The sequence below is a fragment of the Oncorhynchus tshawytscha genome, linkage group LG07 (genome assembly GCF_018296145.1).
Source record: "Oncorhynchus tshawytscha isolate Ot180627B linkage group LG07, Otsh_v2.0, whole genome shotgun sequence".
NCBI classification, from domain to species: domain Eukaryota; kingdom Metazoa; phylum Chordata; class Actinopteri; order Salmoniformes; family Salmonidae; genus Oncorhynchus; species Oncorhynchus tshawytscha.
The window spans coordinates 8726566-8740565 of record NC_056435.1 but is presented as its reverse complement, the minus strand read 5'-3'; the positions used below and the strand labels follow the sequence as shown (position 1 = coordinate 8740565).

General features: G+C 44.1%; 1 protein-coding gene across 1 annotated transcript; it reads left to right on the top strand.

Moving 5' to 3' along the window:
• Positions 1-454: 454 nt before the first annotated feature.
• Positions 455-13640, top strand: LOC112253824 (sterol 26-hydroxylase, mitochondrial-like). Its single transcript, XM_024425844.2, has 9 exons — positions 455-769; positions 4714-4904; positions 6923-7122; positions 7346-7543; positions 7873-8036; positions 10273-10439; positions 12377-12458; positions 12622-12828; positions 13190-13640. The coding sequence occupies exons 1-9, from the start codon at positions 503-505 to the stop codon at positions 13304-13306; spliced, it is 1593 nt and encodes a 530-aa protein (XP_024281612.2). The 5' UTR covers positions 455-502; the 3' UTR covers positions 13307-13640.
• Positions 13641-14000: the final 360 nt, after the last annotated feature.

Below are 14000 nucleotides of genomic sequence, written 5' to 3'. Positions count from 1 at the left end.
AGTTGTCTCTGCACACTTACAGGGCCCTACACACTACTGCACACACACTCACTCCATCATTTGCTCACAAACACATATGCACATACATTTATACTGACTCTAAACACACCTGCACACACAATCATATAACATGCTGCTTCTCTGTCTATCATATCCTGATGGCTAGTCACCTTACCCCTTATACATATCTACCTCTATAGATCCAATATCCCTGCACATTTGTAAATATGGTACTGGAACAGATCCTGTATATATTATAGTATGCTTGCTTTATCGTGTTCTTGTTTTTATATCTCGTGTTTTGATTTAACGTTATTTTTAGTATTACATAGTTATTGATAACTGCATTGTTGGGTTTTGAGTTTGCAAGAAAGGCATTTCACTGTACTTGTGCACGTGACGTTGAAATGTGAAACGTATGGGCGAGTCCCAATGTGCTGCAGGGCAAACTGTACTAAAAAGCCACAGATGGTAGAATGAATTTGTATGCGCTCCACTCAACATGTGTAGCCCTGCGGCGGTGACCAGGCCGCTCCGACTCACAGTTCACCACCGCCAGAAACTGTCAGTGGCGCTGGACCGCTTTGTGTCTGGTGGTCGGAGGTTCAAGTCCGGTGCCAGCAGACACGTGGGACAAAAATTGCAGACAACGATAGAAACAACTCCGGAGAAGTGCAAAACAATAGACGATCTACACGGACCTAGTTTGGCCACGACGGTGTATTGGCTGTTCGTGAAGGGATATGCAGATAAGAGCCATGCGATGCAGGTAAAACGAATCCCACAATCTCTCATTTCTGCCACTCTTTCATCCAAGTATGTCTAGTTTCATACGTGTTGTGAGTGCACGTTATCGAGCGAATTAAATTATATCAACGTAATTTTTAACGACGTAGACTAAGAAGCTAAATTCGATTTTCCATCACAATTCTAATTGTTGCAAGAGAAGAGGTACGTCGCTCTTATTCAACTATCCAGATCATTTTCTATCAAAGGATGTCGATGTAACTTGATTTGACGACTGCTATGATTAAACAATAAGACCCGAGGTGTGGTACCACAAATCCCTGAGGTGCCTTATTTATATAAACTGGTGACCAGAGGTGCCTTATTTATATAAACTGGTGACCAGAGGTGCCTTATTTATATAAACTGGTGACCAGAGGTGCCTTATTTATATAAACTGGTGACCAGAGGTGCCTTATTTATATAAACTGGTGACCAACGTAATTAGAACATAATTAAATGTTGGTCATTCAGGTGGTACATGGTCTGCCGTTATTTTGTGGCAGATGTTAAGACTACAAACCGTTATAAATGACCTATTTGCGAGATTTACTTATTTCAATGGGTATCGGCTACTGACTAAAATCTGGGTTTATAATCGCAATTCAATGTTGACATGGTTTGCTGAGCTAGATGCAGGTATGCCAACATCTAATTTCAATGAAAAGTCCACAATGAAACGGGCATTAAATGTGTAGAATGATACGTTTTCAATAGAGCTGTGACCATGATCACAATTGATAACTGCAGCACTCTCAACCAGTGCCCTCTCTTTCAGTCTCACCTCCGCCAATTGAATGAATTTATACTGTTGTTGCACAAAAATATGGGATAAGAATACCTTTTACTCGATCAAGAAACAGTACGTAAACACCAGTAGCTGGTTTCCCTTACCTGTTGAAATCAAGAAGAAGAAAATAACAATGGTGAAATAGACCAGTTTTACTGCTGTGCAATGTCACATGTACAGTTGAAGTTGGAAGTTTACATACACCTTAACCAAATACATTTAAACTCAGTTTTTCACAATTCCTGACATTTAATCCTAGTAAAAATTCCCTGTCTGACCCTGTCTGGTCAGTTAGGATCACCACTTTTATTTTAAGAATGTGAAATGTCAATAATGGTAGAGAAAATGATTTATTTCAGCTTTAGTTCCTTTTAGCACATTCCAAGTAGGTCATAAGTTTACATACACTCAGTAGTATTTGCTAGCATTGCCTTTAAATGTTTTAATTTGGGTCAAACGTTTTGAGTAGCCTTCCACAAGCCTGACTTCATGTCTGACTTCTTGCTCGCACACGCTTTTTTCAGTTCTGCCCACAAATTTTCCATAGGATTGAGGTCAGGGCTTTGTGATGTCCACTCCAATACCGTGACTTTATTGTCCTTAAGCCATTTTGCCACAACTTTGGAAGTATGCTTGGGTTCATTGTCCATTTGGAAGACTCATTTGCGACCAAGCTTTCACTTCCTGACTGATGTCTTGAGATGTTGCTTCAATATATCCACATAATTGTCCTCCCTCATGATGCCATCTATTATGTGAAGTGCACCAGTCCCTCCTGCAGCAAGGCACCCCCACAACATGATGCTGCCACCCCCGTGCTTCACGGTTGGGATGGTGTTCTTCATCTTGCAAGCCTCCCCCTTTTATCTTCCAAACATGATGATGGTCATTATGGCCAAACAATTCTATTTTTGTTTCATCAGACCAGAGGACATTTGTCCAAAAAGTACAATCTTTGTCCCCATGTGCAGTTGCGAACCGTAGTCTGGCTTTTTTTATGGCGGTTTTGGAGCAGTGGCTTCTTCCTTGCTGAGCGACCTTTCAGGTTATGTCGATATAAGACTCGTTTTTACTATGGATATAGATACTTTTGTACCTGTTTCCTGCAGCATCTTCACAAGGTCCTTTGCTGCTGTTCTGGGATTGATTTGCTATTTTTGTACCAAAATACGTTCATCTCTAGGTGACAGAACGCGTCTCCTTCCTGAGCGTTATGACGGCTGCGTGGTCCCATGGTGTTTATACTTGAGGCATTTGAAATTGCTCCCAAGGATGAACCAAACTTGTGGAGGTCTACAATGTTTTTTTTTCTGAGGTCTTGGCTGATTTCTTTTGATTTTCCCATGATGTCAAGCAAAGAGGCACTGAGTTTGATGGTAGGCCTTGAAATACATCCACAGCCACACCTCAAATTGACTCAAATGATGTCAGAAGCTTCTAAAGCCATGCCAGAATTTTCTGGAATTTTCCAAGCTGTTTAAAGGCACAGTCAACTTAGTGTATGTAAACCCCTGGCCCACTGGAATTGTGATACAGTGAATTATAAGTGAAATAATCGGTCTGTAAACAATTGTTGGAAAAGGGACTTGTGTCGTGTGTAACGGATGTGAAACGGCTAGCTTAGTTAGCGGTGGAATAGTGCGCGCTAAATAGCGTTTCAATTGGTGACGTCACTTGCTCTGAGACCTTGAAGTAGTAGTTCCCCTTGCTCTGCAAGTGCAGCGGTTTTTGTGGACTGATGGGTAACGATGCTTCGAGGGTGACTGTTGTTGATGTGTGCAGAGGGTCCCTGGTTCGCGCCCGGGTATGGGCGAGGGACGGTCTAAAGTTATACTGTTACACGTGCACAAAGTAGATGTCCTAACCGACTTGCCAAAACTATAGTTTATTAACAATACATTTGTGGAGGGGTTGAAAGACACGTTTTAATGACTCCAACCTAAGTGTATGTAAACTTTAGACTTCAACTGTATGTATATTAATAAAGACTAGGGTAGGCCAATTTATTTTGTAGATTTTCTTAATTGAAATAAAAGATGAAGGTGGTTCTGGAAGTATTCTCAGGGCGATTATTAGGTTGTATAAACATGAGTGCTTTCCTCTCACAATGCCACAAATGATCAGTCATTTTGATAGATAGGACTCACATGCAAGATGTCACTTCGCAATAGAAACTTGCTCTATTTCAAAAATATAATTTTCTATAATTCTTATTTGTACTTATGAGTTTAACAGGGGTGATCCAGTCATAACATTTTGAATTTAGTAGTACTGTGTAGAAAGCCAGTACCTAAGGTGGTTAAATAATTTCACATCCATCAAATTTATCATAGCATTTTATTTAGGAGGTCAAATTGGCTCTGATATTGGTGGGATCATGACCCCAGAAGTTATGCACCTGGATTCATGGTTTATTAAACTAGAGGTTGATTTGACTAATTAGGATAATAAGTAGTTTATATACTGTTATTTTTAGTAAATATACACTGTGTACAAAACATTAAGAGCACCTTCCTAATATTGAGTCCACCCCCTTTTCCCCTCAGAACAGCCTCCATTTGTCAGGGCATGGACTACAAGGTGTCAGAAGCATTCCATGGGGATGCTGGCCCACGTTGACTCCAATGATTCCCATAGTTAGGTCAAGTTGGCTGGATGTTCTTTGGGTGGTGGACCATTCTTGATACACACAGGAAACTGTTGAGAGTGGGGGGGGAAACAGCAGCGTTGCAGTTCTTGACACAAACCGGTGCAACTGGCACCTACCACAATACCCTGTTCAAAGGCACTTCAGTCTTTTGTCTTGCCCATTCACCCTCTGAATGGCACACATACACAATCCATGTCTCAAGGCTTAAAAATCCATCTTCAACTTGCCATCTTCCCTTCATCTACACTGATTGAAGTGGATTTAACAGGTAACATCAATAAGGGATCATAGTTTTCACCTGGACTTATCTGGTCAGTCTGTCATGGAAAGAGCAGGTGTTCCTAATGTTTCGTATACTCGGTGTATATTTTGTGAATCATTAATTCATATGAAATATAATTATATAGGACTGTCTCACTGTGCATTTCCAACATCTTTGTGTACATTTCCAGAATCAAATATCTTCTACTCTTTTCCCCCAACCCAGGTTGAACACAAGAAACTGTACGGGCCCATCTGGCGCTCGCGGTTCGGCCCGTTTGATGTGGTGAACGTGGCGTCTCCAGAGCTCATATCCCAGGTGATCCGTCAGGAGGGCCGCTACCCAGTCCGGACAGAGCTGCCACACTGGAAGGAGTACCGCGATATGAGGGGACAGGCCTATGGACTCCATGTGGAGTGAGTGGCCGATGAACCACATCAAGGACTATTCCTTAGATTGGGTGTAGGAAAGGGTTAATACTTACACACACTGTTTCCTCATTTTTTTGGCGCACTGAGGAAATATTTGCTCTCGTGGAACTGTTGTGAGGATTTTGTGCAACTTCCGGCACATGTTTACAGTAAACCCTGCGGCTGTACCATTACAGTTTTAGACAGTAGCCAATAGGCTATTGTGGCTATTTGAGCGTAATGTAGGCTTACCAACAAAACCAATGGCGCAAATCCCATAACATTTTCACATGGAAACAGCTTTAGATTTCCGTGATATAGCCTACAGTAGCCTATATGTGATGTTCAATGCAGGCCCATACTGCATTCCATTTTGAATCATGTTTTTAACATTATGCAACACTTGATATTAATCATGTTTTACTTGGCCTGTGACACTATAGGGTGACAATACATTGTGTTGTATGATGCAAGAAACCACTTTACAAAATACAATTTATTATTGCCATACAGAGATTTAGACAATGTAGGATATGCAAGCGTGTTTCAAAATACAACACTGCCCCTTTAATTACGATGTAAGCTTTTAAGCTGATTAGCATTTCAAAGAGAGCTTGAAATGTGGCCTACACGTTTTGTGCTCTTGTAGGGAGGGGTAACTCCCCATTGCTGACCTATATTTAAGCAGTAAAGCACCTCGGGGGTTGTGGTGTATGGCCAGTATACCACGGCTAAGGGATGTTGTTGTGTCGTGAGTGCCTGGACACAGCCTTTAGCCGTGGCATATTGGCCATATACCACAACCTCTGAGGTGCCTTATTGCTATTATAAACTGGTTACCAACGTAATTAGAGCAGTAAAAATAAATGTTTTATCATACGCATGGTATACGGTCTGATGTACCGCGCCTGTCAGCCAATCAGCATTCAGGGCTCGAACCATCCAGTTTATAATTATCAATAACTGGGCAAATAACTCGCTAACTAGCAAAGAATATCAACAAATGTGCACATGCGTGCTCTGAACTGATCTGAAAAGCGCATTCACTCGCGGGGGATTGAAAGACCGCTCATGGGCTACCCCCACACAAATAATTATACTCTGCTGCACACTGGCTCTGCCTACAACTAGCGACACAACGCGGAGTGCCTAGATACAGCCCTTCGCCATGGTATATTGGCCATATACCACCAACCCCCGAGGTGCCTTATTGCTATTATAAACCGGCTACCGACGTAATTATATACGGTCTGATATACCACGGCTGTCAGCCAATCGGCATTCAGGGCTCGAACCACCCAGTTTATCCTTTTGATTCAATCGCAGAGGAAACGGTAATCTATATAGTGCAAACTAATGCGGCTAACTCAGTGAAGTTCAATCTCTTACGTCTCTGCATGGCATTTCTTCTGCGCGGCATCCTGGGGGAGGTGCGCAGCTTAGAGGGAACATTGCTTACACCCTATGCTTCAAAGATACACTATGACAGTTATTGGCAATAAATCATTGCCTTGGGTAAAAGCCATGTTGGTCTGGTTTGAGGAAACCCTAACTCTACAGGTAAACTTGTTTCAGTAGTAACCCTCCACCTCCAACATGATCAATCTAACCAATAGGTAACTGCCAAAATAAATGAAACACCAACATAATGGGGCATTGGGCCACCACTAGTCGCCAGAAAAGCTTGAATGTGCCTTGGTATAGATTCTACAAGTGTCTGGAACTCTATTGGAGGGATTTGACACCATTATTCCATGAGAAATTCCATCATTTGGTGTTTTGTTGATGGTGGTGGAAAACGCCGTCTCAGGCGCTGCTCTATAATCTTCCATAAGTGTTCAATTGGGTTGCGATCTGGGATGTTCATTGCTTACTGTGTGGAAGCAGCTGCGTTTAATATACTTTGTATCCTTCATTTAAGTTTTTCCTTTATTTTGGCCACGGCCTGTAGATAAACCTCCACCCCTTTATTCTCAATATCAACTGTAGATTCAGTGTCTGTCCCCTCCTCTCCTCTCCTACAGTAAAGGCCCACAGTGGTACCGTATCCGTAGTGTCCTGAATCCAAAGATGCTGAAGCTAGCGGAGGTGTCTGCGTACGCGCCTGTCATCAACCAGGTGGTAGGGGACCTGCTACAGCGTATTGAGAGGCTCCGCCTCCGCAGTCAGGACCACACCACCGTACCAGACCTCACCGCAGAGCTCTACAAGTTTGGCTTTGAAGGTGTGATACCATTGGTTCATTCAGTATTATTTATGCTTTTAACCCCTTCAGAAACACACACACACCCAGTGGGGTTGGAAGCCAGAGTCTGCCACAGTCAGCAGCTTAGGTAAAGTGCCTTGCTCGGGGGCACAACGGCAGGAGATATGCATCTAGGATACCGAGAATCCCACCAGCTCTGTGTTGTCCTCATTGTTCAACTGTGTTCTCTCCGCCCCTGCAGGGATCTCTTCCATCCTGTTTGAGACGCGGCTGGGTTGTCTGCAGGAGGAGATCCCTAAGGACACGCTGAAGTTCATCGCTGCAGCCAACGACATGCTAACCCTGTCTGAGACCGTCCTCTTCCTCCCGCTCTGGACACGCAACGTCCTGCCCTTCTGGAAACGATTTGTCCAAGCCTGGGACGACCTGGTGGCTGTAGGTATGTTTGCAAATAATGTCCGGGGCTCCTTCTATTGAGCGACAAGCGGACTTAAAGGTTGGAAAGTAGACATGGTAGGTTCGACCCCCACAATGCAAGCGTACGGTTATTTCTATTGCACAAGGGCTTTCCCTGTCACATCAGCCACTGTCAGTCGCTAAGCACCGTTGAGACGGGTCGGAAATCGCAGACCTATGTGGGAACTTTGTTAGTGTGGGAGGCAACCCGTCTGCCAAAGGAAACTCACTGTTGAGCTTTGTTCAGTGTGTGTTTGTGTGCGTCCCCTACATGAATGTGTGTGTTCAATGTATTTCTACATAAACCCTCAGCTCAGCGTCTCATTGACCATAAGTTGGCGCAGATGGATGCCCAGGTGCTGGCTGGGAAGCAGGTGGAGGGGATGTATCTCACCTACCTGCTGTCCTGTGATAAACTGACCCTGGGAGAGGTGTACATCAGCATCACAGAGCTGTTGCTGGGCGGAGTGGACACGGTGAGAGGAGAGGGTCATGGGAGGTCATACAGAGAGGAGGGGGGTGCCATACATAACAGCAGGGTCACGTTCTGTAGGGTACACCGTAAACAAACCTTTTGAAATGGAAAGCGAACATGTGAATTTCTCAATGGCAAATTATATTATTTCCTCTTCATTTCAAAATGTTTTCTTCTGTTTTGTTCCTACTGGACATGTCCTAGGGAATGGGGGAAGTGATGGAGTCAGAGGCTTTTGTAGGGTGGAGGTGTATTTTGGCTTTAAGATTACACGATTCTCCCCAGGTCATAAATACTAAAAACATTTGCTTTAGTTTGTAGACATATATATTCGCAGTGTAACTTTGTATTAATTTTAGAGGGTACAAAATGCACTCACAGAACCACAGACAGATACACAGTAACCATACAAACACTACATGACCTGCCTGGCTGCATTCCCTGGTGCAGTCGGGTCTTGTTTTTGTCAGGCGTCACTTGCTGCTTTCTGGGATCTGTTGCTGAGTAAAGCACAAGTCTCGAGCTCCATTTATTCCACCTTTTATGTTACGTCATAGAGATAAATGTGTTTTGCTCACTGGAAATCAGTGTTCTCACTTGAGATGGTCTTTTTCAATGACTAGATGTCACTTGAAATGATCTACTGTTCCAAAGTAATTTCCTCTGCTGATTTTATGATGAATTGATGTCAATAAATGTTGATGATCACTTGATAACTAGTCTCTGATACAGCCTCCACCACTCCCTCAACTTTGAATATATTTTTTTGTTGAAACATCAGCACTTTAATTGTCCAAGTCAAATTTCCCCTCAGGGACGATAAAGTAGGCTGAACAAAAATCTAAAACGTAACAATTTCAAAGGTTTTATAGAGTTACAGTTCATATAAGGAAATCGGTCATTTTAAATGAATTAATTAGGCCTTAATCTATGGATTTCACATGACTGGGAATACAGATATGCATCTGTTGGTCACAGATACCTTAAAAGAAAAAGTAGGGCCTCCCGAGTGGCGCAGCGGTCTAAAGCACTGCAGTGCTTGAGGCGTCACTACAGATCCGGGTTCGATCCCGGACTGTGTCGCAGCCGACCGCGACCGGGAGACCCATGAGGCGACGCATAATTGTCCCAGCGTCGTCCGGGTTAGGGGAGGGTTTGGCCAGCCAGGATGTCCTTGTCCCATCGCGCTCTAGCAACTCCTGTGGCTGGCCGGGCTCACGTACGCCGACACGGTCGCCAGATGTACTGTGTTCCTCTGACACATTGGTGGGGCTTAAGCGAGTATTGTGTCCAGAAGCAGTGCAGCTTGGTAGAGTCGTGTTTTGGAGGATATATGGCTCTCGACCTTCGCCTCTCCCGAGTCCGTACGGGAGTTCCAGCAATGGGACAAGACTGTAACTACCAATTGGGGAGAAAAAGGGGTAAAAATAATAAGAATATGAGAGAAAAGTAGGGGCGTATCTGGCGTGACCACCATTTGCCTCATGCAGCGCGACACATCTCTTTCACTTAGAGTTGATCAGGCTGTGGATTGTGGAATGTTATCTGACTCCTCTTCAATGGCTGTGCTAAGTTGCTGGTTATGGACGGGAAATGGAACACGCTGTCGTACACGTCAATTTAGATTAGCCCAAACATGCTCAATGGGTGAAATGCCTGGTGAGTAAGCAAGCCATGGAAGTACTGGGACATTTTCAGCTTCCAGGAATTGTGTTCAGATCCTTGCAACATGGGGCCGTGCATTATCATGCTGAAACATGAGGTGATGGCGGCGGATGAATGGCACGACAGTTGGCCTCAGGATCTCATCACGGCATCTTTGTGCATTCAAATTGCCATCGATAAAATGCAGTTGTGTTCGTTGTCCGTAGCTTATGCCAGCTTATACCATAACCCCACCGCCACCATGGGGCACTCTGTTTACAACGTTGACATCCTCAAACCGCTTATGGTAGAGTAATGAATATTCAATTCTCTGGCAACAGCTCTGGTGGACATTCCTGCAGTCAGCATACCAATTGCACGCTCCTTCAAAACTTGAGACATCTGTGGCAGTGTAGTGTGACAAAACTGCACATTTTATAACATACTTTTATTGTCCCCAGCACAAGGTGCACCTATGTAATGATCGTGCTGTTCAATCAGCTTGCTTTTAGATTTTTGTTCAGTATATATCATATCACTTCACTCTAAGAAAGAAAGAGGGGTTTACTATCGTCCTTCTCCTTTCGCCTCAGACGTCCAACACCTTGTCGTGGGCGTTGTACCAGTTGGCTCGCGACGCCGCGTCTCAGGACAGGCTGTACCGTGAGATCATGTCCGTGTGTCCGGGAAGACAGCAGCCCAGATCAGAGGACCTGAGCAGGATGCCCTACCTGAAGGCTGTCATCAAGGAGACTCTGAGGTGAATACACGCACGGATGCATGTACACGTACACACATGCAGGTTCTGAGGTGAACACACACACGCCATGAACGGTGACCTGCAACTGGCCTCTTGTTTTGAGCATGCCTGGTCAAAGAGTTTTTCTGCCTGTGTGCTTGCATTTTCCTTTCCCTAATTATACTGATGATGACTGATAAGTGAGATAGCATGTTGGCATTTAATCCGGAGTGCAGAGGGTCAAGGTGGAGGCATGGGGCATGCTTTTTGGACAGTTTATGTAAGGAGGGAGGGGGGTAATGTCCTTATATAACCTGAATGGTGTGTTCAAATTTTAATTGTCACATTCTTCGTAAAGAACAGGTGTAAACTAACTCTGAAATGCTCACGGCCCTTCCCAACAATGCAGAATACAATATATATGTTTTAATAATAAATAAATAAAAACATTGTAACACGAGGAATACATACACAATGAGTAATATTTACTTGGCTATGTACATGGGGTACCAATATGGAGTCAATGTGCAGGGGTATGAGGTAATTGAGGTAGAGATGTACATATCGGTAGGGGTAAAGTGACCAGGCAACAGGATAGGTAAGACGGAAGCAACAGCGTGTGTGTGCATGTTATCCGTGGGTGAGTGTGTATATGTGTTTAGAGTAAGTATGTGTCAAAGAGGGTCGATGCAGATAGTCCAGGTAGCTATATGGTGAACTATTTAGCTGTCTTATGGCTTGGGGCTTAAGCTGTTCAGGAGCCTTTTGCTCCCAGACTTAGCTCTCCGGTATCGTTTGCCGTGCGGTAGCAGAGAGAACAGTTGATGACTTGGGTGGCTGGAGTCTTTTGACAATTTTTAGGGCCTTCCTTTGACACCGCCTGGTATAGAGGTCCTGGATGACAGGCTTATAGAAGGAAATTGGCCCCCTCCACCTCTTCCTATATGGTCATAGCCATTTATCCTGTGTGTCCTTGATTTTCGAATGATTCAAATGCTCAATAACACCATCTAGGTCAGAATCACAACCTGCCATTGCCAACTCTCCGGTATCAAAACTTCACCAAATACCAATGTGACCAGACCTGTCAACATGCACGAAATATGGGGTACCAACTACGCAATTCTCTGTCCATGTACGCAGGTAATGAATAGGGCCTGATGTTTAAAAAACAAACATTTGAATAAAAATAAATCCACTGAGTAAATCTAACATCCCGATTCTCGAGCTGCAACACACAGACATGTACAGAGTTTGCGTCAACAGACATGCAGATGAACACATCATTATTGGACGTAGCTACCCGGTGTCTGCCCCTCCTGTTTGTTGTGATGCTGAGTTTGAAGACTGTCAGCTGTACGTAAACACATGGACAAATCCCTTTTCGACTCCGTGTGTTGTGGGAAGGTGAACACTAATTGTTTCAAGCTAACGTTAGTGAACATCAGATTCAGTGGGCTCTAAAGTGTCGGCAGTTCACTCGCATTTGCTAGTGAAAGAAATGAAATGCAATTACGACAAATAACTGGTCACATTTGTGCGAGTGTGATTTACATGTAATACTGCGTCCCATTAGTTGTATTTTCCACGTAACATGACGAGGATCACGCAACCTGATAGACTGTAATTAGGATCCACGTCACAAAGAGCATTACAAAAGTATAATCAAAAATAAATGTCTTGGCATTAAATGGAGTCGGGTGTTTAGAAGATTGTACAATGAAAAATGAGTGAGTGTCCGGTATTAGCTACAGAGGCAATGCTTCTAAAATGCCTTTGCACTAAATTTGCAAGTTGAATCTCCAAATTGCTGCGCGCGTCTGGTACTCTAAAAAAGTTGGACAGGGTTGGCAGGTCTGGCATACTGAACATTCCTAGCCACACACAGGTTTATATAAGGCAGTCCTACAGAGGCTCCCCATGTTGCTGAAGCTGTTCTCTCTCTCTCTCTCTCTCAGAATGTACCCTGTAGTTCCAGGGAATGGCCGTCTAACCGTAGACAATGAAGTTGTTGTGGACAACTACTGGTTCCCAAAGAAGGTAGGGGCAGGCGAAGAAAGATATCAACATCTCTCTCTCTCACCTTTGTCAATACTTAAGAAATCTCCATTTCTTTCCCAAAAGGATGAGATGTCATTTCCATGAAATTCTGTCAGTCGCTCTCCTTCCTGTATGTCTCCTACTTCCTATTCCCCTCTCTCAGACCCAGTTCCATCTCTGTCACTATGCTGCCAGTCATGACGAGGGGGAGTTTGTGGATGCAAAGTGTTTCAGGCCTGACCGTTGGCTGCGAGGGGACCCAGAGTCGTACCAACACCACCCCTACAGCTCTATACCCTTCGGGGTGGGCGTGAGAGCCTGTGTGGGCAAGAGAGTGGCAGAGCTAGAGATGTACTTTGCCCTCTCCAGGGTGAGCAAGATAAGTATTTCATTGAGATTGTCAAGGAAGTGTTGAGTAATAAAAAGCCGTCAGTGCCAAAATTATGTTACCACAGACTGTTGGAGGTGATTGTTGTTGGATTTCGTCCATCATCTGTGGTGATTCGCTAATGGTAAATCCCCAGAAGCAATCTAAGAGTGTGTGGGAACAGGTGTGACGAACCCCATTTTTATGAGTGGGGCAATATTCTGCTTTTACTATCCCAGTTGGCATGGGACGTTATAGAGACTTCATTTTATGGTTGTAAACTGATTCTCTGGCTAGAGAGACGTCAGACAACCAGGTGGCTCATTAAGACTAAACACTTGAACTCTTGTCCCCCCCTCTACAGCTGATGCAGCATTATGAGATCCAGCCAGAGGATGGGGCCCCGACCACAGAGCCCAAGACTAGAACACTGCTCATCCCATCCAAACCCATCAACCTGCGCTTCCTACCCCGAGCCTGAGGAGGGTGCCAGGGAGTTATAGAAAGGGATTGACAGGAGGGTCTGGTGTTGGGCTGTGCTGTGGTAACCTCCAGTCCCCTAGATCCCCTTAAACATAGCTGAAGTAGTTTGGGTGGGGGTGGGGGGAGGGGATGCTGAAAAATAAAGTTTGTTCATGCTACAGACAGCTATATCGGTCTGATAATACAGGACTAGTAAAGGTTCAGTGCACAACTTTTGTGAAGAAATTATATCACCCCCCCCACCCCTATTTCCTGTGGCTATGCCCTCAAACCAAATCTGATTCATATCAGATTATTCTGACACGGAACCCAAACCGGCTGCGCGCGTGCTCTATCGTGCATACATTTATTTGTCCCCCTACACCAAATGCGATCACGACACGCAGGTTAAAATATCAAAACAAACTCTGAACCAATGACATTCATTTGGGGACAGGTCGAAAAGCATTAAACATGTATGGCAATTTAGCTAGTTAGCTTGCACTTGCTAGCTAATTTGTCCTATTTAGCTAGCTTGCTGTTGCTAGCTAATTTGTCCTGGGATATAAACATTGAGTTGTTATTTTACCTGAAATGCACAAGGTCCTTTACTCCGACAATGAATCCACACATAAAACGGCCAACCGAATCGTTTCTAGTCATCCCTCCTTCCAGGCTTTTTCCTCTTTGAATTTATATGGTGATCGCATCTA